The sequence below is a fragment of the Diadema antillarum genome, unplaced genomic scaffold (genome assembly GCF_040938485.1).
Source record: "Diadema antillarum isolate AM-2024a unplaced genomic scaffold, OU_Dant_1.0 scf00000000, whole genome shotgun sequence".
In the NCBI taxonomy this organism is placed as follows: Eukaryota; Metazoa; Echinodermata; class Echinoidea; order Diadematoida; family Diadematidae; genus Diadema; species Diadema antillarum.
Window position 1 is genome coordinate 1,325,324 of NW_027270889.1, and position 26,278 is coordinate 1,351,601.

Sequence of the window (26,278 nt, forward strand, 5' to 3'; positions counted from 1 at the left end):
AGCTGGAATTCCGTAAAGGGGGGGGGGGGGGTTGGGGGTGCACAATGCTTACATTATCAGAGCTACCAAGTCTCACGCATTCTGCGTGAGACTCAAGCATTTAGGGGTCGTCTCACGATCTCACGCATGGCACACATTTTTCTCACGCATCGGGCAAAGTCTATAACTTGGGCCTATAATAATGAGCAAAGCTCAAAAGATTAAAGTGATAGTTGCAATTGACGGTATATTTTCCTTTTGTCTTTCAAAATAAGTAAAAAATAGTCGCTTTTTGGTGCCACTTCCTGGTTTAATAAGCTGACAAAAAAAGAAGATGATAATAATAACAATAAAAATAAGAATTAATTGCAAATTTACAAATATTTTGGCGCCACTATAATGGTCATCGTGGGATTTCATGCATACTTTTATTTTTTTTTTAAATTAAAGAAATCAAATAAAGGAGGCTGCACCTAGTATGAGCACACTCTTTCTTTTTATTTCTTTTCTCAAAAAATAAAAATAAAGAGTCATGGGCCCAATGCGTCCCCCCAATCAGCCACTGTTACAAAATCATTCTTAGAAAATGGGCAACTACTAGTATACGACAGTAGGCTGTACATTAAGACGCTAAAGTGTGCAAATTTGTAAATTGGCAAGCGGCGTAATGACCTCTGCCTCTTCTAATTTAGAATCTAAGCCTCTGTTCTCAGACATTGCCGTTTTACACGTACATGCCATGCAATAAATCACGGCACAAATTTTTACCATGATTAGTTTATAAACTTTTCATCAAAATTAGCTTATTATATTTCATACCATTTTAAAGGACCCGTCTTCTCAAAACTTTGATTTACATGATTTGGGGCACTGAAATCATAGCATCGGAATTGAATAACCTATGCTCTGATCAGAGAATGAGTGCTCCGCGTGGATGTGCTACCGTTCGTATCCGATGGTGCGGTGATGTCAATGCATAGCTAGCGCATCTACGTTCTTTTTTCCTCGATACCACTCCAGTGTACCACTCACACTCCTGTGCTCACACTTCGGCTAGCGCCTGACCAGCGATTACCGATAGATGGCGCTATAGCTCTTATCCCGTACCGTCCGTGTGTGTGTCATGGCTGTAAGATCTGCGCTTCGTTCATGATTACTTGAAGTGTGACGCGTGATTCTTCGACAATAGATAATTTCCAACAATTTTCCTCGGCTACATCTCATCCTGTGAAGTGTGAGTTTATTTTTTGATAGCTTTAGGATATGTTCAATCGTGAAACTTCAATGAACATGTTAAGTCAACTACATTTCTTTGAGTAGCACGACCACCAACAGTCCAAACAACATGTCTTGACGGGTACGAAGTTGTATTAGGCCTGGGCCTTTATAGTAAGGCAAGTGTACTGTAAATCACTACTGTGCTGATTATACGTAGACACTATATTGTGTTCATTCCTTTAGTTAGGCTTTGATTTCGTCCTAAGGTGTAAAGGCACCACTGGCACCGGCCGTACACAGTATTAGAAAGATAAGATAGCACAGCTAACGTTAGTAGAAGCGTTGCAAAATGAATTCCAGCTTTAAAACTGACCGAAGCCTTATTTTTGTGTAGAGAACTAGAAAAGAAAGGTCCTATCTAACTGCAACCAGCCCCAACACGCAGTGTTGGGGCTGCGCATTGTAGCAGACATGATCATGACAGGCGAAGTATAGCGCCTAAAAATCAATATGAAATCGCAAAAATTCCGCAATATGAAGACTTACAGGTGAAGATGTAATGTTGAAGACTGACTGCGTTCAACTTTTGGTTCTGGTAATAGTCCCTTTCTGCTCGGTTTGATGGGTTAAATGCGACTCGGTCGAGAGGAACTCGGGAGAACTACATCTTATACAGTAAATGGATTTGAGATTTGTGCGCATGCGCTGGCCATCAAGTCGTGTAGCTTTGTGGCAAGGCCTTATCATACTGTTGGCAAACCCTCTCGCTGTATATTGCGTTGACCGAAAGATCGGTCTGTATCTGTCCGTCGGGGAATGTTCCGCGGAGACTGCGTCTGGCTTCACGGATCCCCTCCGTATACAGACCGAAGTCAATGATTGCGGCTCCTGTGTGGAGCAGTCGCGCACAGATCAAACGTTACAATAAACCAAATTTCAGACAGTTTCTTTACATTCATACAAGTTTGACATGACATGACACATTATGCAGCAATATTTGGGATAAATATCTCAATTGTGCGATCGAAATACTCACATAAACTCGGTATAACGCAGAAATTTTATCGATATCGCAACATCGCAGTTCGCAAGCTGTAAGTCGCCATTTTGAATCTGTAAGCCAATCACATGCGAGGTACGTGTTTTCTTGAAACAAACACGTAGAAACTACCTCGCATGTGATTGGCTAATAGATTCATAGTGTGTGTTTCTGCAGTTTGAACGTGACGACGCGACAGGCTGTGTTTTACGTTGAAAATTCTACTAAATTGTTGGATTATTCATTAATCTGGTGAGTGGAATGTATTCTTAAAAAGCTAATTTCACCATACAAGCTTAAATTTGCCGACCTAGGGCCGTGAATTAGACGCAATCGAGAAGGGTGAGGTACCTCACCCAATTTTCCATAGAGACAGTGGTTAAGAACATCCACACAGCAATGGGTACTGCAACCTTCCGTCTGTCTACGGAGGACAGCGTTAATGGCAAAATATAAAAAGAGTCCTCCGGACAGACGGATCTTTCTGTCTATATATTGCGTTGCTTTCTGGGTGGGTGCGCGCGCGCACGCCTTGTCAGAAGGCTAAACGCATTGCGACTCCGCCAGCACATGAATATTTACGTGCGCAGTGTACTGCATACTGATTTCGAAAATGGTGAATGGGATGGGGAGCTAGGTATACGGACCCGTATATGGCCGTGAAAAAAACGTTTTTTCAAGATCATTGGACCAATGTGAACAAGAACAAGGTGAACGAAGGGTATTAATTAGATAAGAATCTTATGTATACTATAAAAGTACGTTTTTTCCTCGTGATATTCGAAACCTACGGAGGTGCGAAAATCTGTGACAGACTGTGTATGTTTTTCAAGCTTACCGATATAGCACTCTATTGACTCAGGACGCTCCCACAGTGTGTAACTGTGTATACGGAGCGTCCCGGGGTTAGGTCCTATCCTTCTGCACTGGTGAGTGGTATCTTTTTGTGCATTGTGGGATTGTGCATTGTGTGACTGATACTGACAGTTATTACTGATAGCACTTTAACAGAATGATTGAGGATAAGTTGCACGAAGGCCCTAGCTAGTTGGACCTACCACTCATCCACCACTTTTTGAATGAATACCTCGTATCTTCAGAAATATCCCTCATTTTCAGAGCTACCAAGTCTCACACATTCTGCGTGACACTCAAGCATTTAGGGGCCGTCTCACGATCTCACGCATGGCACCCATTTTTCTCACGCATCGGGCGAAGTCTGCAACTTTGGCCCATAATAATGAGCATAGCTCAAAAGATTAAAGTGATAGTTGCAATTCAGTTCGGGAAACCCACTCACAAGGGGGGCCCCTCCTTATAAGTAACCCGTCCCCCTTATAAGTAACCCCGTCCCCCTTTAAGTAACCCCCGGGGCACCCCTTATAAGGAGTCTCCACGCTTTTTTGCAATGCAACGCGAAAATGAAAGGACTGCGGCAATTCGCTTGATTATGTCCATAAAGCTTCACAAGTTTCCTAGTTACTCACGAAATTTGAGCAAAATCGGTTCGAGGCATCATATCTAAAATCATGGATTTAAATGCGATGTCAAACGACCCATGCGAATGCTGAAATGCGAGCGATTACTGGCGTGAGTGTCGCCAGGCGCGGCGGCGCGGCAATGCTTGAGTGCAGACGTGGCGACCGAGTACGGAGTCTGATATTTTGTCTATCATCTGCCGAAATTTCGAAGCTAAATGGTCAAAGGAAAGGCAAGAAATCAGCGTTTTCCTTGGCTATGATTTTCCAACTTTCAACATTTTAACAGAAACGTATCCAAAGATTTGGATTTAGTGCCGTAGCTAGACTCCGCCCCTAGCAACGAGGGAATGATCTTATTGGTCAGTGCGTGGCATCCTGATTACTGATTGGTCGTGTGTAGACCGTTGGCGCTAAGCTTGAATGAACATCGCGGAGGTCGCTAGGAGCATACGTCTATTGTCGAGCGGTGAAAACCTCTAGCCTCCCTTTGATCATGATAGCGGAAGGATAACTTTGAAGGCGTTTTTCTTGAACCTCTGATTTCCTCGACCACTTGACATGCGCTAAAAAAGTCATCGATACCTCCGCCACCAAGTACTTTCATGAGTTGTGCTATCAATATGAAATTAAAGTAGAAGAGTAAGGAAATAATGTCATGCCATTTTCAGAAAATTGTCCTCCCCGACTTTCGGATCCTTTTGATGTAGCGGGTCACATTTTAACCGAATCGCAATGTAATGTCATTACATTTTCGAAAAAGCTTTGTACAACACGATGTTCAATACAACTCGTTTTGTGGCTTTGTCAATACAAAAAAAAAAAAACAGCCGATCTAAAAAAGGAGCGGCACTGCGGGGAGCCGAAAAGAGGGCACTCGAGTTCGACGGCGATATTTTTGCACTGAAACTTCGAATTGTAAAGGGCACAACAGCATTTGATAGTGCTGGATTTTCTCAATCTCGTAGGTCAAGTTTTTACGTGGCTTTCAGTCTTTTCTTATCAGGCTGATGAAAATTAGGCGGCTGATGAGTAGTAGGACCAACCATACACCGGCGCAAGCTCATCATTTTAATCGATCGCCTGTTTTCCCATTGAAAGCTCATAAATCCAGTGAATGGGCAAATATGTGTTAACAATAATTACGCGTATTACTAATGAGGATTTTCTTCAATTCTTTTTCCTCCTGTTTCCTCGGGTTATTTACCTTTATCCCTCTAATTTTTCTTGATTTGCATTCACGCTCGAATGTTCCACATGTTGCGCCCTGTCCCTCGCGTATTTTTTATTAGCTCACCTGAGCCAAAGGCTCAAGTGAGCTATTGCGATCGCCCTTCGTCCGGCGTCCGTCGTGCGTCGTGCGTCGTGCGTCGTGCGTCGTCCGTCGTCCGTCGTGCGTCGTGCGTAAACTTTTTACATTTTCATCTTCTTCTTGAAAACCCCAGGACCGATTTTCATCAAACGTGGCAGGTAGCATCCCTAGGGGGTTAGGAACTCAATTTGTTAAAATGGGCACCATGCCCCACCCAGGGGGCCCCCAGGGGGGCCCAAACCCCCCAAAATTAAGGAATCTGTAAAAATCTTCTTCTCTAGAACCAGAAGTGATAGAGCTAAGTTAATACTATGAGTTAGTACATTGATGACTGTAGTTTCAAGTTTGTTCATGGCAGAATCAGGGGTGCCCCCCTTTGGGACCCAGGGGAGGGGGGTGGGGAAGGGTTCTAATGGGGCCTAAATTGTACATTTTCATCTTCTTCTTGAGAACCCCATGACCCATTTTCACCAAACTTGGCAGGTAGCATCCCTAGGGGGTTAAGAACTCAATTTGTTAAAATGGGCACCATGCCCCACCCAGGGGGCCCCAGGGGGGCCCAAACCCCCCAAAATGAAGGAATCCGCAAAAATCTTCTTCTCTAGAACCAGAAGTGATAGAGCTAAGTTAATACTATGAGTTAGTACATTGATGACTGTAGTTTCAAGTTTGTTCATGGCAGAATCAGGGGTGCCCCCTTGGGACCCAGGGGAGGGGGTGAGGAGGGGTCCTAATGGGGCCTAAATTGTACATTTTTATCTTCTTCTTGAGAACCCCATGACCCATTTTCACCAAACTTGGCAGGTAGCATCCCTAGGGGGTTAGGATCTCAATTTGTTAAAATGGGCACCATGCCACACCCAGGGGGCCCCCAGGGGTCCCAAACCCCCCAAATGAAGGAATCTTTATAAATCTTCTCTAGAATCAAAAGTTATAGAGCTGAGATAATACTACAAGTTTGTTCATAGGAGATCCAGGGGTGCCCCTCTTGGGTAGGGGGGGGGGGGGGAGGGGGGGGGGGGGGTTGGTTGGAAGGGTCCAAATGGGGGCCTGAATTGTACATTTTCATCTTCTTCCTGAAAACCTCATGATGGATTTTTGTCAAACTTGGCAGGTAGCATCCCTAGGGGTCAATATCTCAATTTATCAAAATGGGCACCATGCCCCACCCAGAGGGCCCCAGGGGGCCCCAATCCCCCCAAATTAAGGAATCTTTAAAAAATGGGCCCTTGATATTGTACATTTTCATCTTCTACTTGAGAATGCCTGGTCAAATTTTGGTAGAGCTGTGAATGATTTAGATTAGTGACTGCGTGAAAGGTGAACTTGCGATACTCAGGTGAGCGCTAGACCCGCGGGTCTCTTGTTTTATATGCAAGAGAGCCATTGCGAGATGGTGGTCGATCTAAAAATAGGTGGTTCGATGAGTAGTAGACTTGCTATACCACCTATCGCCACCCTAAAATGATCTATACTGTAGCTAGTTTATTCCAAAAGAATAAAACAAATTTGCCTAAAATTTGCCTCAAGTATGCTATATGTATAAACACTGCAGTTTCAAGTCTTGTGACCATCTTGCTGATTCTGAATCTCTGTAGTCTGAACTAGTGAAATAATGCAATTTTAATGTGTGCGATGCATTTTCTGTGCGCGGCGTGAAATGGTTCTTCAAGATCGGCACTCCTTCCCTCTATACTATACAAGTACATTTGTAGGTAATACAATGCTCCATGTGAATTTCACAGTCTTGTGTTTGCAATTTACTACGTGTAGACTGTGTTATTGAACCATGTTTAGTTAAGTTGGTTAGTCTGTTTACTAGTTTGTTTTTCGTCTCTTGACTTTATTACTTATTTTCATAGCTTATCAGTTGCTTACAAGTATGGCGCTTAATCCCATGCATACATTTTCGTTCAAAACGCAAACAGCCATGAATGATACACAGGGTGACAATGTCAAAGTACCCTGCCGACACATGGTACCCTTACCATATACTGTAAAATGAGGAATGTTCGCATGCATTTTAATTTCACGAATTTCGCGAGCGCCAAGATTTGCGAAATTAAAATGCATGTGAAATTTCTTGTCTACACTATATGCATTGAACACCAGTGGCAATTCACGAAAATTTCGTGCCACGAAAAAGGCCGTTGGCTCCAATTCGCGAAAATTTCGTGCCGCGAATATATCATGTTTTACAGTAGTAGACAACCTAATATGTTCAGTAAATAATGGAGACACCATATTAAACCCTGCCCTTTCTGATTTATTTTTTATTTTTTTGTATGGTGTAACGTTATTTTGTTAGCATGTCATGTGCGATAAACCATTAATATCAGAACCTATTTTCTTTTTCTTTCTTTTTTTTTACTCGGTTATGAAGGCAGGAAACTGTCAGACTTGTTAAACGTTACAAGTATCGGCACACACCCCAAGGGTGACCGACCGTGCACAAAAATACATACGTGGAGGTTTCTAGTTTATGTAAAAGTGTAGCAGGCGGACAAATTTTTGACACCTTTGTGGTCAAATCAGTGGCGGCTTGCGCAACCTTGTTTTGGGTGCATCATATGCAGCATTGCATATTTTTGTATCGTTATAGTGACTACCAATTGTACTTCACATGATATTATAAGAAGATATAGTGGATCATCATTTAATATGATTGGATGAGATCGATTGATATACATTGTATACAGGGGTGAAGGTTCGAAAAGAGAATGGGAGTTGAAGCTGAAGATTCTTTAACTAAACTAATGTAAGAGTGTAGGCCTGCTGCAAGTAATGTACACATGTACATTGTAACAACGACAAAGTTGAGCCAAAATGAAGTAAGACTTAAGAACTCATTGCATATATCCCTGATGTTGATAGCAATTCTTCCTGTCACTGCTGGCAGTGCCCTACAATTGTACATGTATGTTGGCGTACAGCTTAGGGCAAGTAGGATGAGACAGGAGGGATGGCTAGTGTGCCAGGGATAATGAGTCCGTTGGTCTTACTTTACTTTGGCCAACCCAGCACTCAACTCTGTCGTGACATTTCAGTTTCAACTGAGATCCCGTTTACAGTGCGAGGCTCGGCCGTGGCTCGGCTGCGGCTCGGCCCAGTCCCGCTTCAGTGTAGACGCGCAAAAGGCCAAATGCGAGGCCAAAATTGGCCTTGCATTTGGCCATGCTCTGGAGGTGGTCTCGGCCGCGGCCGAGCCCGGCCTTTTCTCAGTGTAAATGTAAACTGGGCCAAATGCGTGGCCAATTTTAGTCTGGCTTCCAAACCCTCTGCCTGTACAATTTCGCCATTAAGGATATTAACCCCCTCAACGTCGAAAACTAGAATAGTTTAAGGTGGCTTTGTCCTGGCTGCAAAGGATTTTTTCCTTCGGCAAAGGCCTTTGCCAGAACGGCGACTTCGTCGCCATGGAATTCAGTTGGCAAAGGGTCTGAAAACCAGACAATACCAAATTGCATTTGTTTACAAGCAGACCGCCACTACGACAAAATATTGAAAGGTTTGAATCAAAAGCGCGGCCGAGCCCAGCAGTGTAAACGGACAAAATTGCGAAGCTTGGCCGCGCAATTGAGGCCGGGAGCCCGGCCCCGCACTGTAAACGTTGTCTTAGCTCCCTTCTCAAACTTTCGGTCCTCATTGTTGATTGATCTCATCAAATAATAATCGATGTGCAATGTACATGTACCATATCCCCTTACTAGCTCTCTGCAAAAAGACTGCTGCAATGTTGCCAAACTTTTGTAACCACAGTTGGCAGAAATAATCCATGTCAAGAACTGATGATAATGCCTCTGACTGAAATAACCTAAACTTCTGTAGTACAGTTTGAAATTAGAGGAACATGCAGAATTGTGGATTTGACCTGTACCTGATAGAAATTGTAATTAACCCATTGAGGATGGTTTGATTTTGCTGTAATAACATGCATTTCCCATAGACACCTGTCAGGGTATACTTGGGACTCATCCTCAATAGGTTAAGATGTTGCACTTTACATCTAAGTAATGCAAATGTAATTCTCAGCTAACCTGTCTGCTGCGTAGATTGGATGTAAATTCAGACAAAGACCAAGACAGTTTTGTAAATTGTATTTTTTACTGGCAATGAGGGCATGATCTGTCCAGCCCTGAGCACTACTTTTCAGCAGAAATAAAGAGCTTTATGCTGAATTCTCTTTTCACTACTTGACCTTCATGATATGTGACCTACAGTACAAGTGTAAGCTCCGTCTCCAGAGCGAATACCAGGTTTGGCAGGAGAGAATATTTTTCTCTGTCATCTGTCTGGTGGTTCAAGAGATTGAAGTGCATTTTTTTACATGTGCTACGTGTACATTGCACACCTTTTTGCTCAATTATAGACAGCGTTGAATTGTATTACCTGATGGACTGGCTTGATGTGAATGTGTCACTGCTTTCAAGAACATTGTGTATTCATTACAGTTGTCACTGTGATGCAAGTCCAAAATCTCAGAATATATGAATTCCAGATTTTAATTCCTTTTACCATTTCTCTCTCTCTGTTTGGAATTTACCAGGGGATCATGGATGATGGTGGGTTCACCAGGGATTTGGACTCTGACAGTGATAGGGAAGAGTTCCAGTCCAGCTTGGTGGACTCCCAAGACTCTCAGTCCCAAGATGAAGCAGACACATCCAGGGTGACCCTCCAGGAGATGGATGAGAGAATAGATTCAGAGGGGAGTGAGGATGGTAGAAGTGTGGAAGACATGGAGGATGAAGCGATGGAGGGGCCGTCCAGGGTAAGTGCATCCGGGATGAATGAGGAAGAAGAGATGGAATACATGTCAGGGAATGATGACTCGGAGTATGTTGCAAACGCATCTGTTGCTGCAGAAGAGAGTTTGTACTACTCTTGTCACGAGGAGTTTAATGGAGAGAGTGGACTCATGGAAAGTGACACGTCGAGGAGAGCGGGGCCTCGCAGTCCAGAGGGCCCTCCTCCGGAGAGTCCAGGAACAGCTGATAGTACTAGCGAGACTGCCGAGTTTGATTTCGAGTCGCAGACAGAAGAAGAAGTGGTGCAGAGGTTACCAAGCAAGATGGTGGAGGAGGAAGGAGAGGAGGATGCTGATGAGCATCTTGCAACGCCCGTTAGTCCGGAGTCTAGCGAGTACGATGAGGAAACAGGTGACACAGAGGAAAAAGGTGCCAGCAGCCTCCCTGAGAGTACAACCAGAGAATCGCCGAGTTACGCTGAGCAGACAGACCAAAGGGAGTCACTATTTGTCGGAGCCGCATCAGAACTCGTTGATGATGGCGAAAACCTTTCGAATTTACATGTGCCTGACTACAGGCAGGATGACTCCTTAGTAGGAGAAATCAGGACAGACCAGCCAACAAATTTAGGTCATGACCCTGCCAGTGAGGAGGTTGATGACACAGACCAAGGTGCTTACCTCGCAGAGCAGGAAAACGAGGACAGACTGTCTAGAGACTCTGCCGAAAATGTTGGGACAATAAGTGAAGACAATGAAGATGCTAGAAGTACTGATGCCCCTGTTGTTTGTACTGATGCTGACAGGACTATTGGTAGGCAAGATAAAAATGATGGCACAGAGGCAGTAGTAGTGCAGAGCGGCCTCAATAAAGACAATGAGGATGAAGACTTCTTAGATTTGAGTGTGCCTCCAGCCAAGCATCTTTCCGATAAGAAACCCGTGGCGGGGCGCGCTCGTGCGGAGGCAGCTGTCGTGGAAGTGCACCACATAGAGGATCACGGCGACGAGCTCGACTTTGAGGAGGACGTCGAGGACCATGGCCACGCAGAGCAGGAGGCTGCAGAGAGGCATTCGGAGGAAGCGCGGAAGGCATTGGAGACCGAGGAGAAGGAGAAGGAAGATGTGGTGAAGGAGGAAGCCGATGAAGCCGATGAGGAAGGAGATGGAGATGGGGAGGTCAAGGATGATGAAGATGATGAAGAAGGGGAAGATGGAGAACTTGACGTAAGTTGCCATTCTTAGCTCTCTTTTTTTTTGCATAGTTGCATGCACTTTGCTTCAAAAACTTACCAAGTGCTCATTTTCAAAATGGAGCATTTAATGGAATATCCACTGATTTGAATGTATTTCAGTGGTAGCAAAAATGGGAATTGGCATCGCTCTCAGTTTTTGAAAAGATGCATTTGATAAATTACAAGCTTTGGACACAGTGCACCTTCACTATTGTTTTAGGAATAATTTGATTATTTATTATGCCTCAGCCCCAAAGGGTATTGGAGACATTGTGTTAATGATTTTAAAAAAATCATAATGTTGTCACTGTATGTGTATGTGCAGTACGCCGACCTGAGGCTGAAATTTATAAAGGAAAGTCAACATTTTCATGAAATGCAGTCACTAATATAAAAAAAAAATACCACCAAATGTTACTCAGTATAGAGTGTTGTGTAGAATTTCCTTGTGTGTTTTTAAACTAAGGCAGTTGTGAGCTCTCTCTGTAATACAGCTTACTTCATGTGCACTCTGTCTGAATGTATACTTCCCCTACATTGTACCTTGACAAAACTGCAAAATCTTGTTTACGTACTGTTGAAGTTATACATTGAATTGGTTGTGGTAAATCTTCTAATGCTGGACAACCATCCAAACAGTCACAGTTCTGGCAATGAGTGCATCACTTTCATCGATTGACTTAGTTTGTTTAAAGTGATTTTCAGACATTGCTGCTGATGTGAATGTGATCTCAGTCTTACTTTGGACCCTAATGTCTCCTCACTCAGGATGATGACATGGAGGAAGGGGAAGTCAAGGACCCCAATGAGAAGAAGAGGCCAGAAACGAGACCAATCTGCCGCTTCTACACCAGAGGCCACTGCACCTGGGGAGGGTCCTGCCGCTTCATCCATCCTGGTGTCAACGACAAAGGTAGTGTCTGTACGGTGCTACTGTGAATGCACATCCCAGTGAGAAATTTTCTGAGTACTGTTCGTGGTTCCTACCTCTCTCCCATACAAATTTAAGATGAAGGGGAACCTATAGGCAGATATCATGGTTCTTGGATTGAACTGAGCTTCATTTGCTGCCCACTGCACTACATGCAAAAACCATGACTAGTGAAGTCCTGCTGGAATAGAATTCAGTGCATAAATATGTACACTGAAGCACACTAGGGTAAAAATCAAATATGTGAACAAAGAGGTTAGGCAAAAGAAGTCTGTAACCACTCAATAATCTTCTCCAAATTGGGCCGCCTAGGGGAGCCTGTAGTGTGAGTGTTTTTTAAAGTGCTCATTACTGGCATTGCTAAATATACAGTCAGTGTCCAACCTTTATATAGTCTCCCCATGATACATTCCCTTTGATAGTAAAAAGAATGAATATTGTCACTGTGCTAAAATGGCTGTTTCTTGCCCTCTTCCGTATTGAGTTATTTTGTGCTTATGTGGTCCTCCCACAGGGAACTACTCTCTGATTGACAGGAGAGAGCTGCACAATGCCCAGGCCAAGCTCCTTGGACAGCCTCTTGAACCCCCCTCACCACCACCCCAAGAGAGGCAGCTCCCTCTTCCGGAGGTAAGCTGGTGACAACATCAATCGATGGTTCCTCACTTTGCTTATAGGGTGCCATGTTTCCAACTTTTTCTTTAAACATAAACAAAGACCCATTTTCCTGTAACTACACCCCACAACCCCCCCCCCCCCCCCCCCCATAAGTTCATCTTTAAAACTGATTTTCTTTTTTTTTTTTCCAAGCTATCTCTTTCTGTTCCCTTCATCCTTTCTCTCACCCCCCACCCCCATACCTTAAGATACAACAAAATGTATGTTTGTGTATGGATACATAATCCAATTTCTTTTAAGTAGTTTTTATGTATTCTTTAAGTACTCTTACTTGTATTTTGATGAGAACCGTCTTGACTTCTTTTTTTTTTTAAGTGGAAAAATAATACAAAGTGTATGACATTTATCAGATTTAACTGTATCAGAGGTGCCAATGTTCTTAGCATTTTATGCTGCCTGTGTTTGGCTGCTTGTAACTTTTGAATCTGTCCCTACATGTAGCTTGCATCCTGGTTGATCAAGGACAAGTGGTGATCCTACTTTGTTTTGAGTACTTCCCACCATGGAAAAAGAAATGTGGCATATTCACAAGATTTTCTGTTAAGATGGTATTAATGCTCTGTGCTATTGCAAAATCCATACAGGAAGAAGAGTTGGAGTTTCTACCCCCGCCTCCTGAGGAAGCCCCAAGAGCAGAAAGTGCTTGGGAGAGAGGTCTGCGCCATGCACGGGAGGTGAGGAATAATCAATGGTTAAAAGTATTGTTTACCATTGGGAGCAGTGATTTAAAAATGTTTGAGTTATCACATTTGATGCATATGTGTAGGTCAGTTATATCACAAACATCCTAACATCTAAAAATTGTGCAATAAAGCCTAAAATATACGGAGATATCACTATTTTTCTGCACACAGTTTATTCAAGAACAATTATAACTGTTGTTGACATTTTGGGCGTTCTATCCCTAATTCAAATTTTATAACTATTTTGAAGCACTAAAGCTGCATTTTTTTCATCTGCAAATGGTAAATAATGCCTTTAACATTCAGTGGATGGATTCACAGGTCAGCATGGTGTTATTGTAAAGGAGAAATCTTCACCTTATGTTATACATTAAAAAAAAAGAAGAAGTCATTTCCACAAACCTGAAATATTGCGATAAAAACATTGTTTGATCATGCATCACATAAAAGTTTCAAAATGTGATTAACATTTTGAAAGAGCTATGAGGGAGTACATGTGGATTCATTTCGTCATAGTAGACCACACATATCACATGTGAATTCAAATTTCAAGCATTCTCTCGCTACACAGTTCATGAAGGGTACTCGTTGGAATTTGTCCAAGACATGACCATGTTAATGGTGATTCTTGATTAAGCAAACTCCCTGTCAGGGGAAGTGGAGATAGCAAGTGCACTGATACAGTGTATGCTCATTTAAACACATAAGGATCAGAAATATCCATGATTTTGATTCTGTGAAAACTGGTCTATTTGGTTGTTGATGGAACCGGCGGTCAAGATGGCTGGATTCGCAGTTATGCCATTTGAGTGATGTTGATTATTTATGTCGTGAAACATTTCTTGCCCTCAGCTGAGGAAGAAAGCCATGCAGCTAAAGGAGAAAGGAGTTCTTCCTGAAGAGCAGAAGACGATTGGGGACATGATTGATGAGGAGAACGACTTTGACAAGGAGAATGAATTTTTTCCACGCAAAGGCGAACCGGATGATATTTATTTGTAAGTTTCAAGCATGTACCGTAAAGTTCCGTGTATAAGACGCACCCGTGTATAAGACGCACCCCTAATTTCGGACCTAAAATTAAAAAAAAAAAAAAACACACGAAAATGTCCACGCAAATATTGCGTGTGTCATACATATTATTTCAGCTCAAAATTTCCCTAGAATGCAGCATGTATTTGCTCTATTTTTCGTTTCCTTTTATATTTTCTTTTAACGGTATTCATCGGACATCAACAAAATATGGAAGACGCAAAATGCGAGACTTGTCTCGGTACTCACTTGCTATTGTTTCGCCTTTCAATCGTGGTACATGTGTCATGCATATCGTGCTCATGAGTGTACAGTACGATCTTTGCTGTCATACATAGCAGAGGGTGTCTCGCATATTGACGCATGTCAGACTGGAAGGTTCATCACGAAAAATAAGAAAAACATCAACAAGTGTAGCAGAGGGATCATACGGCAAGATGTACGGTGCGTACGGTAATTACACTCATGCACTAGTAACATGTGTGTCTCTTGTACCATGCTTGTTTGCACAGTGCTAGCCTTTTGCAAAAGGCAGCTCGCTATAATTTCAGCACACGCACACAGAGAGCAATGGACTTGCACACACAGCGCGCAACGGGCAAGCGCGCTTCGATCCGATCGCTGTGTGCACGCGAGTCCATTGCAAAAGCCTCTCTGCAGCTGCTGCCTTTGCCAAAGGCTTGCTAGCTAGCTAGCTAGGTACAGTGTAGCTGTGCTATCCTAGCTAGCTGGCCTTGCACTCGTGAAATGAATGAAGAGCAAACGAACGACATGGATATGCATGCATGCTTCACACATCGTTCATATTTACGGTGACATAGTGTCGATCCTACTCCGTATTTTACAGCTTTTGTCTATGGCCATATTGATACTAGTACATTGATAAGTTTTACGGTATCGGTAATTTAGTAATGATACCTGTACATCGCGTATTCCAGCTACTAGGTTGGCTGTTGGTAGCTTGGTAGACTGACATCGGTGACATACAGCAGTGCTGTTACAGCTGTTGTCTATGGCCAGATTGATACATCGTTACTGCACAAGGCCGATGTAAGTTTTATCTCGTATTTGCAGCTTTTGTGTGAGTCCAGATTGAAAGATCGCTCTTTTATCTGTAAGTTTTAGTGTTTGCTTACCTTCCAAACGTCGATGGGCATACATGGCCCCAAGTTGGCCTTATAAAATTGGGTGTACATGACGGATTTTTTCCCGTGATTCGACTGTACCCGTGTATACGACGCACCCCCGATTTTCAACGTTTTCCGACGAAAAAATAGTGCGTCTTATACACGGAACTTTACGGTACACTGTAACACTCCACATATAACAGCACTTTATAGAAAACTTGAAGCATACCCCTTAATTGAGGCCAATTTTGTTAATATCCAGTAAGCATAAATTTTGTGTGTGTATGTTATGGCTTTTTTTGTTATGCCTCCGCCAACGAAGTGGCCGGAGGCATTATGTTTTCGGGTCGTCCGTCCGTCCGTCCGTACGTCCGTCCCGTTTTGTTTTTGTCAATATCTCAAGAACCGCGAGGTGGTTTTGCATCAAACTTGGTATGAGGGTATATCCTGGGGAGATGATACTTTGTGTGGATCTTAGGGTCACGGGGTCAAAGGTCAAAGGTCACAGGTTATTTTGTGAAAAAAGGTTGAAATTTCATGTTTTTCTCCATATCTCGCAAATGGTTCAAGGTATCTTCATGGAACTTAGTATATATGCATATACCGATGGGCAGTGATTATCTAGGGAAGTTGGGGGTCATGGGTCAAAGGTCATGGGTCAAAGGTCAAGGTCAACTCCTCAAAATATCACTACTTTCCTTATATTTATGCAATGCCTGAAGGATTTTTTTTTTACTTGATGTATGCATGTATAACCCAATATATATTCTGTTGGAAGTTTCTTGCCAAAAGGTCAAAGGTCAAAAGGTGAAAGGTCAAGTGAAAATGCTAAATTGCACTTCTTCCTCCATATCTCAAAAGTAACTCAAGGTATTATCATGAAACTTACATATTTATGCATGTTCTACCTAACAGTGATTCTCTTTGGAACTGTGAGGTCAAAGGTCAAAGGCCAGGTTTAGATAATACTATTTTACCATTTGATACTGAAATTATACTTTTTCTCAATACCTTGAAAATTACTCAATGCATAAACTTATAAAAGGGTCAAAAGTCAAGTAAAAATCATCAGTTCCCTCAAATACCTGCACTCTGACGTTTTAATCATTCATCCAATTGAACCTAGTTCTAGGAAAGTGAACATTCAGCACATTTGTGGCAAACCTGTCATTTTAATATTTTGCCAGTTGTGTGAAACTGTCATCACACATTGTCAAGACATTGTACTATAGACCTATTAGGAGAACCATGCATTATGGCGGAGGCATACACCAGTCGCCGTAGCGACATTTCTAGTTTGAGTTATATTTCCACATGCACACTTTGAGTCCTTTGCTTTCCCGAATACTAGGGTGAATGTGGTTACTTTTGTTTTGAGGCATTCAGGGAATTGCTAGTACATAGTGGCAGCCTTGAATGCAATATTCCACATATGTCATCACTTATTTTCTCTGGATATTGCCTACTTTTGTTTTTATCATGCTTCATTTATATCTGAGGGGTATAAAACAGATTTCAAATGATGATATTTTTTTCGAAGCAAGAAAAATCTGTCCATGCAGTGATATGCATTGTAGTCCTGGAAATGGTATGATATTCCATGTCAAAAGGAAATCTTTCATATATTAGCTCATATTGTGTATTCCTTCCCATGCCATCTTTATACAGGCAAGATGACATGTACCCACCGGAGCCTATGATGTACCCCTATCCAATGCCAGACCCTTATGACAGGCATTATGGGTTTAGGGAGCCGCAGCCCTCCCCTCCACGACAGGTGTACAGGGTTCGACAAGACGTAAGTGCTGAGTGACCCCCCCCCCCCCCCCCCCCCCCCCCCCCCACTTCCTGTGTTCTGTTCATTGTCCCTTGCCACCCTGAAGAAGCTGTAAGGAGAGGATTTACCCCAGTCTCTATGTATTGATTTATTATGGATGGATTATGGATAGGACATTTTCTTGCTTTTTCTGTCCACTACTACATAGAAAATCCTCTTTGAATCGTCAGGTTAACATGACAGTAGGGTCAGAATGGTTCATTTAGTCCCATGCCTACATTGGACATAGAATCTCCCTGGTTTAGCTCAGTTGAGACCAGTGTAATCATTTGATTGTGTTATTGCTGTCCCCCGTGTTAAAACGCAACATAACACTGCCTCTGAGACTGGTAGTGAAATGATGATTCTAGTGCGTGGGAATCAAAAACACTTGCAAGTGAATGTGCTCACAAGATCATGTACACAGCAGCTTATGAAAATCCAGTGTAGTGAACTGTATGTGTACTTGAATGTATAAAGATAATAATGAACCCCTGTGGGTTGCCATAGGTTGACTAGTTCTGGCCAGGGAATGACGCTAATCATGAACATTGTGGCATGCAAGAGTGCAACAGTGTGGCACTGACATTGTGACATTGTGATTGTGTTCTTCATTTGCTTCACTGATAGGGTCAAATTGACTAAGTTCTTGTCATGGCATTTCATAGTTCTGAAGTCAGATTCATGTATTTTATGTGTGTGGCAACTTTCTTAATTCCATGAAAGATGGAAAAGTATCCTGATGTGCTCATGAAAACTGGTAATTTAACACCTGCAAATTGTGCTCCCACTAGTTCAATGACCCAAGAAGACGAATGATGGACCAGAGACCGCGGGGCGGTGACCGCAGACCAAACGACTTCAGCCGCACCAGGCAACAGCAGCACCAGCAGCTACAACAGCAGCAGCAGTTTAGCCGCCAGCGCCAGCCCCCTCAGCAGCAACCCTTCCGTAGGGGCCGCAGCCCGGGAGGCTTCCCTGAGAAGCGCCGCGGCCGTGAGCCAGTGAGGAACCAGCCGCGGCGGGAAAAGCCTACGATGGCGGACAGTGGGCCACCTCAGCAGGCAGCTGTGAAGTCCTCCAAGAACAAGCCGGCAGATTCCTGGCAGGACCCATGGGCCAGGACCAAGTCGCCTGCCAGGAAGGGCAAGGCGGGCGCCGGAGCTGGTCGACGACCACGGTCAAGATCAAATTCGTCAGCCTCGTACAGTGACAGATCATAGTGAGTCAATTCTTATATTCATTCATTCACTCATAACTCATTCGTTCATTCAGTCGTGCATTATGTTTTTTTTTTTTTAAGGAAGAATCCATGATGCTATCACAATGAAGTAAATGAGTGAAATTTGCAACAGATATATGCATGTTCTGGGCTCGCGCGTGTACACATTTCTAATATGACTGAAGGATTTTTTTCTGAACTGTAGTAGCTTATTGGTCTTAATGTTGGGGAGATTGCATATTTAGCAAGAATTATTGGCATCTGCTGTTACAAGAGCTCTGTAAACTTGTCATGATAAATTCAGATTGATGTAGGTGGAAGGTACATGTGTAGTATTCACAGGGGTGGGACAAGGTGAGGGTAGAACAAAGAGCCTTTTGACTCTTCCGATTTACCAGAGTGAAAATGCATGTACTTTTGAGGAAAAGAGAGGAAAATTAAATTAAATACTCACACAGCGAACTAAAAAACTATTTGATTCTCTCCCGTCTTCCAGCTCATCTCGATCCAGGTCTGGATCTAGATCCCGCTCGCGGTCCCGGTCCTACTCCTCCCGCAGCAGGAGCTCTTCAAGGAGTTCCTACTCCCACTCTTCCAGGTCACGTTCGCGATCGAAGTCGGCTGGCTCCCGCTCCTACTCCAGCTCCTCGTCCCAGAGCAGGAGTCGATCGCCCCCGGCCACCAGACCCAAGGTTGGCCCCGCGAGACCTGGAACCAAACCTGCGCCCAAACCCATCCCGTATGTTCAGATTTTAGTTTTGTTACCTTGAAGCAATACATAACCAAGGGTTGGGAAGGGGGGGGGGGGGGTAGGGGTGGTTGGATGGAGAGAAGGGAAGGGAGTGGAAATGGCAAGGAATCTTGCCCCATCTCCTCCTAATACTGCAGGGCTGCACACTAACCCATTTTTTCTACTGGTCAAACCTGTCTATCAGACCAATAGGTGCCCAGTTTTTTCCATCTTTTACTCATCCATTCCTGAGAAAGTTACTGGTCCGAGAGTGATTTTTTACTGGGCGGGTACCGTCAGACCAGTGCCAGTGTGCAGCATTGAATACTGCCAGTAAACGTGCATGTATCATGCCCAAATTTCATATCTTCATTATTCTAATTTCTTAATTTTTTTTTCGGGTGGGGTGGTGGTGAGGGCACTTTGTCAACAGCTGTAAGCAAAACTTTGATGTTTTCTGCTACATGCGACTCTCTACATATCTGCACAAAGTTTCTAGTGCATGAATATGATGACTGTGCTGCTACAACACATTGATTTATTAATCTATCTGTGTATTTTTGCATGATGATTATGCATAGATATCAAATGAAGTTTTCTCTGTCAGCTGATGAAAGGTCCTGTGAGAAGCAATATGAACATACTACTCATCCTGTGCTAAGACAAAAAAAAAAATCCCTTCACTCTCATCCTGTTCTATTCTCTGTTATAGCAGGGGCTCATTCAAGCAGGGGCCTACACAACCTCCAAAGGGGCAGCCTCCACCCCAGGCCCGTGCACAGGTGCGAGGTCCACCCCGTCCCCAGCCCCGCCCACAGCCCCGCCCACAGCCCCGCCCTCAGCCCCGCCCTCAGCAGCACCCTCACCAACGACCACAGCAGCATCGTCCCTCAGAACGGTCCCCACCACCAAGGGGCCAAGCCCGGCAGGAGCCTCACCCGCAGGCCCGACCTCCGGTCCGGAAACAAGGACCCATGGCTGTCGGGCCAGCAAAGTCTGGCCTGCCCAAGCCAGTAGACAAACAGGTATGTGCTCTGGTGGGACTGTCTTATCCAGAGCAAAGATGAACCTTAGATATATATTTGTTCTTGTAGAATTAATCTCTGTGATATTTTTATTTTGGAAAAAAAAAATAGGACAAAGGATTTGATCACTAAGATCCTGTCTTTTTGTGCAGTGCAACGTGCATACAATGTGTAGTGTAATACCCACATTCCACAGAGATTTTCTCTCATAGGGCACTAATCAGAAGTAAACTTTGTTGCTTCTGACTACCCACCAGAGTGTATCAGATGGCAATCTGATGAATGCGACTTGTGTCACTTGACAATCGGATCAGTGTCAGACATGCCGGGCATGATAGATGAGGCAAGATCATCCGATGAGGATTACGCGCAACATGTCTGACACTGATCTGATAGTCGACCATCACAAGTCGGATTCATCAGACTGAGATCCGATACACTTTGATGGTTGGCCCGAAGCAACAAACTTTGCTTCCAAAGAGTGACCAATGAGAAGAAACCTCTGTGGAATGGGGTACTACTCACATCGAAATGATTTGGGACGCAACCAGAATATTCAGACTTAACTAACCCAACCAACATTAGACACACATGTATCCTGGAAATGATAGTTTTATTTTGTAATCTGCGGATTTTCAACTCACTGAGCCAAAGCTTTTGTGCATGTTCAGCTTCTTCTTAAAAACCCCATGACAGACTTCCACCAACTTGGCAGGTAAGCATCTCTTGGGTGATAGGATATAAATTTGTTCAGTTGTTCACAGTGCCCCCCCCCCCCCCCCCCCCCCCGAGTGATTTTTTAGATGGAATTTCTTTTTCTTCTTCAGCAGCCACCAGCAAAGGCCAAGCCAGGCTTTCCCAAGGTGCCACCTGGAAAGCGCAGGACCAGGTCCCGCACTCGCTCCGAGAGCTTGAGCAGCATCAGCAGCCGCTCCAGCTACAGCAGCTACAGCCGTTCCAGATCCCGGTCCCACTCCCGCTCCCGGTCGCGCTCCTCCTCCTACTCACGCTCCCGTTCCAGGTCGCGCTCGATTCACCGGTCATTCTCGCGGTCAAGGTCGAGGTCACGCAGCAGCTCTGCGAGCAGTCGGTCATCGGTGTCCAGTGCCGACTCAGAGAATATGTACGCTAACCTGGCCAGTCCAGTTTCATCAGCAAGCTCCACTGATCTCGCCCCAACATCAAGAAAAGGATTGAAAGGTCAGTTTAACTGAGGTTGCAGTGTCTCACGACTTTAAATTCATTAGACCAAAGTTGAAATATGTTATTGTAGATGCTTTGGTGGGTCACAGGTGGATGAAGTATTTCACTCTAGATCTTGTTGTCATTTATGGTAATCTTCCCAGTTGTTGAGTAGCCATGGAACAGCTATGCAGCTCCTCTCTGTTTCTTTCTCAATCTTATTCTTATCAGTGTCTAGTGCATGTCAGCAAACGTGAGATAAAATGCAGGATGTCAAATCTGTTACAGTGCTCCAGATCTCCCTAATCTACAGCAGAACACCAAGTGCTGTGTCCTTGCCCTCTCACATGGCAGGACTGAAGAAATCATTACCACTGAAGTAAAGTAAAATGTTCTCGAATAATGCCTTGTGTTCTTCTTAGGTCCTGGAAGATCTTCAAATACCGTGTCATCATCCAGCAGACCTGGAGGTCCAAGCAAAGCTGGCCACAGACCATCTTCTCATGTCGTCCATTCCTCCTCCAAGAAGATGGGCAAGCCTCCCTCCAGATCTCCCACGGCCCGAGTGCCACCAGAAAAGGGACCCGTGCGCGGACCACCCAAAGTGCCTTCGGGCGACCGCCCCACCAGCAGCAGTGGCGCCAAAGTGCAGCCACAGCACCGGCCCAGCAGCACCACTGCTCCTCAGCCCAAGGCCAAGCCATCCAGAGGCTCCGAGGCCAAACCAGGTCCAAGACCAACAGACCCAAAGTAAGAAACCATAGGCCTTATGATCTCTGTCTTATTGTTGGTGTTTCAAATCAAGCTTATGGATATTAGTAATAACTATAGATTATGTAGACATATTTTTCAAGCCATATCTCACTCCTTACATAGTGATGTAACCCTTTGTCATCATTTTCATTTTGTATACTATGAACGTGTAAGATGTATAATCCATATGTTATTTTCAATGACTTCAATGTTCCACCTCAAAGTTACATTCTCATATTTTAACTCGTATCCTTATCTTGTTGGAATCATTCTACTGATTTTGTGCCATCCACATAATCCTGTGTGATAAATTCTATTGTGTAGTTAGCTTTTGGATTGGCTTCCTGAAACTGTTTTCCTTTTTCTTCCTCCACTTATATTTCAACTCTTTTATGGTGCATTTACTGAAGCATGTATTTTGGGTGTCTACATACAAGTAGTCCGATCTTTCCATACCAGTTACTGGTCTAACAATGTTGTCTTACGTATGTGCAGGATGAAGGAGCGTTTGGGTCCCATGCCAAGCAGTAATGTAGCAAGGCACAGCACCAGTCACCCGGCACGCAAGGACATCAAGCTCAATCTCATCAGCAAGGTAACGTTCCCACCACTGCTGGGATTCGTTTGCAAGGCATCATCGTTTCCCACTTTATGCTTGTTACCATTGTTTTGTTTGCATCGCTCTCAAATTTGTAACATTCAGAACCACTCCAAGCTGTGACGTATCGGCAGATGAAAGGCTACGTCACTCTACAACCTCCCACCCCCCCCCCCCCCCAAAAAAAAAAAAAAGGCTAGGGCTCAAGTGAGCTTCGAGTGAGCTATGTTAATTGCTCACCAATCCATCTTTGTGCTTTACTATGTAGTCCTCTTTGCGTAAGAAATACACCAATATGATTTAACCAAAACTTAGTAGAGATAGTCCTTGTAGTAAAGGAAATCTAAGTTGAACATATAGGGATCTTGAAGTGATGAATTACACAGTTCCATGACATTTGCTTCTGCGACAATTGCTCCCATGAAATATCTGCACGCTTAGCCAAATGTAAATTCTACCCACAAACATAACCCTAATCCTAATCCTCACATCTAATTAAATGTAAAACTCAATCACAACCCTAACCCTAACCCTAGGTCCTTGGAGAAAGTAACACCGGAGCAATTGTCTCAGGAGCAAATGTTATGTCACCGTGTTACTCGGGGTGCACACAACTCCAGTGAAATGGATGGTTGTATGTCATTTGAGGAAGGAGCTGTGTGTGACCATGTGACATTCCTAGAAAATAGAGTACATCTTTGTGGAGTGAAAATAACACAGTTTCTGCAGGGACACACCCATGTGAGGCCCTGTGAAGTGTCATCATTGTGAGCTTCTCAAAATTGTATCTAATGGAGAATGTCCCAGTGAGAGAAGATTGAAGACTGAAATCAAATGAACATATCAGCAAATGTGTGGAACAGAGTCACAATGAAAGCATGCATGACAAAAAATTGTGCAACCATGACAACTTCAACTTGAAATGATTCAATCTTTCCCTTGTATTTATCTGGGGTTTTTTTCTGAAAACTTAGCAAATCTGTTTGTGTTGTTTCACAACAAATGAACATGTCTGTAGTGTCAAAGAAAATACTATATTAAGAGCCTTACATTTTGTTGTTATTTTTTTGAATACTCAGCCCTCTGACGAAAGCAAAAAGCGATCAACTGAGCCTCCAAGACAGGAAAAGAAATCTCGAGTGGCCCCAGTGAGAGGTGAGGATAAGAGTGATGACCAGCATGATGATGATGATGACGATAATGGTGATGTGATGCATACCTGCCAATTGTAACCATGTAATAAGAACATTAATTTCCATTTCTTAGGGAGGCAGAAGCTTTGTTCAACCTCGTATCCTTTCTTTTCTCAACACCTGCTAACAGTGATGTCTAGGAGAAGGGGGGAAGATACCTATTTTATGCATTATTTTCTCCCACTTGTTCCTATTTGCTGAATTTTAGGGTTGGTAGGTGAGTACAAAAGAGAAGTCAATCTCTTTAAGAGAGTTATATTTTGAAAGAATGAAGTGAACACATTGCACTCCAGTCCAGGGGAGTGTTTGTCTCTTCTTCTTAAGATCTTCAGGTTGTTAATTAGGCCAACATTACATCCTGATAACGAAATGCTGTCAGTACGGCTGTAGGTTATGAAATGAGCCATCAGCGTAGCAGGCTGCCATACAACAGGCAGGAATGTCTTCTAAAAGAAGCTCCGTAATTACACGGCTATGAATATGACAATATATTTCGATATCGTTTTGTGTGCAAGTACATGCAAATTCTACAAAGACGGGAGAAAATGTAAATGTCATCAATGCTTAGGTGCCCTTGAATGTATTTACTACTAGCAGTACTAAGAAATCCACAAATGCCTTTTACTGCAAACAGATCACAAGGTTGGGTCGTCAACCATCAAGCAGCAAGCCACTTCCTCTTCAGACATCAAGTATGGGTCATCAAAGGTCAGCAGTAGTGACCGCAAGCGACCAGCCTCCCCGACCCAGAGCAAGAGCCAGCCGTCGTCGAAGGTGGCCAAGTCCGCGGGGCCGCCGGCAGGGTCCAAGGTGGCGCCACCAAAGAAGGAGTCGCTGTCTCGCAGGGAAGAGATATTGAAGCAGCTGCAAGCAGTGGAGGATCTTATCAGGAAGAAGAAGGCCAAGATGAAATAAGCTGCTCGTGGCGGTGTCTGTTTGGTAGTGAGTCGTGGCGTTACAGAACATTCAAAAGTACTGGGCTGGCAGGAACTTGACAGGAAAATAGGGGAATAGATTCTTGAGAGCATGATGGAAGGAGTCAGGGAAATGCATTGCACAAAGGAAAAGGTTAACAAGATTTGTTTTGGATGAATTGAGGTCTTTGTTTAGAAATGCTGGCTACCACTGCTCCGTTGCAGCCAAAATGACTTTATGTTTGACAATACTGGATCGTATGAATATGCTTTCTCTCTCTTCACGACATTGCTGAATCTCTCACTTACTCGATGAACACCATACTGGGATATGAGAAAATACTTTGTTTGCTTTGATTGGCAATAGCAAGCCAAACTTACAGTTCCCTATAACTGGTTGGCTTAGTGTTCTGTATGCTGAACACCGCTGCACTGCACAGTATTTTATGAATTTGTGGGACAAGTGTAAATGACCTTGTATCTGGAAAATGTAGATAGTCTGGTAGGGTCAATTCCATTGACTTAGCATTTGAGTGACTGTTGCGTATGTGAAAATGTGTAGAGAGCAATCATTGTACAAATGACAGGATGAAAAAGGTTATCAAGATCTAAACGCACATGACGAATGTAGGGGTGTATTGCATTCAAGTACCGTTTGAATTGTTTTATTTATTAATTTGCTCATTCATCTTGTTATTTTTTTTTTTTTTCTTGACAGAGGGGGCTTTCTGAACAAATTTGTTTTGTGTACAGGCCACTGCCAGATGAATATTTCAACATTTATGGCTTGATACTGGTATTGTGCATACATAGACATGTCTCCTCTCACAATTAGGTTGACTCATGGCAATGAGATATACACACAATAAAAAATAAAAATAAAAAAATAAAAAATGAAAACAGCACTGTTTAATGTTGTAGCTTGGGTGAGAAAAATGAAGAACTTAATTGACAGTGTGTTACTGTTGTTCAAATGGATACAAAACAAAACAAAACAAAGCAAAAAAATAAAGCTCAATCATACAGAAGTTTTGTAAGTTATGCTGCCACTATGAAAGTATCTACAAACAACATCACCATACAAACAAGCTTTCTGCAGTGGTCTAGTCTTAAAGCGCTCAGTCAAGAAGAAAAAAAAAAGGTGAGTTTGGTAAACTCATTCATTCATTCACTTTTTTTTTCATTAAAAAAAAAAAGTGTTCGGTGATCATCTTTTGTTGGCAACTTGCCAGCGCTTCATTATTGCACAATACCAAAGACACACCAGTCTTGTTTTACAGGGCCATGTAGCTGAGATTCTTTAACTGGGAGACACTATTGCATGATGTGCCATGATACTTAATACCCTGGAAATCAAATTTGTTTACAGCTAGAATACACACAAAA

At 43.3% G+C, this 26,278-nt stretch overlaps 1 protein-coding gene across 1 annotated transcript; it reads left to right on the top strand.

Moving 5' to 3' along the window:
* Positions 1–1,083: 1,083 nt before the first annotated feature.
* LOC139729141 (uncharacterized) lies at positions 1,084–25,341 on the top strand. Its single transcript, XM_071640414.1, has 15 exons — positions 1,084–1,213; positions 9,573–11,000; positions 11,777–11,921; positions 12,454–12,569; positions 13,202–13,291; positions 14,153–14,298; positions 17,128–17,257; positions 18,070–18,497; positions 18,994–19,236; positions 19,943–20,252; positions 21,083–21,452; positions 21,857–22,184; positions 22,683–22,782; positions 23,865–23,940; positions 24,613–25,341. The coding sequence occupies exons 2-15, from the start codon at positions 9,579–9,581 to the stop codon at positions 24,891–24,893; spliced, it is 4,185 nt and encodes a 1,394-aa protein (XP_071496515.1). The 5' UTR covers positions 1,084–1,213; positions 9,573–9,578; the 3' UTR covers positions 24,894–25,341.
* The last annotated feature ends 937 nt before the right edge of the window (positions 25,342–26,278 follow it).

What these genes read in the sequence shown, in the direction of transcription:
- LOC139729141 (XM_071640414.1), top strand. Translation starts at nt 9,579, where the DNA reads ATGGATGATGGTGGGTTCACCAGGGATTTGGACTCTGACAGTGATAGG. An exon ending in GTCTGCGCCATGCACGGGAG is followed by an intron (nt 13,292 to 14,152) that starts GTGAGGAATAAT and finishes TCTTGCCCTCAG; the next exon opens with CTGAGGAAGAAAGCCATGCA. An exon ending in ATCAAGAAAAGGATTGAAAG is followed by an intron (nt 21,453 to 21,856) that starts GTCAGTTTAACT and finishes TGTTCTTCTTAG; the next exon opens with GTCCTGGAAGATCTTCAAAT.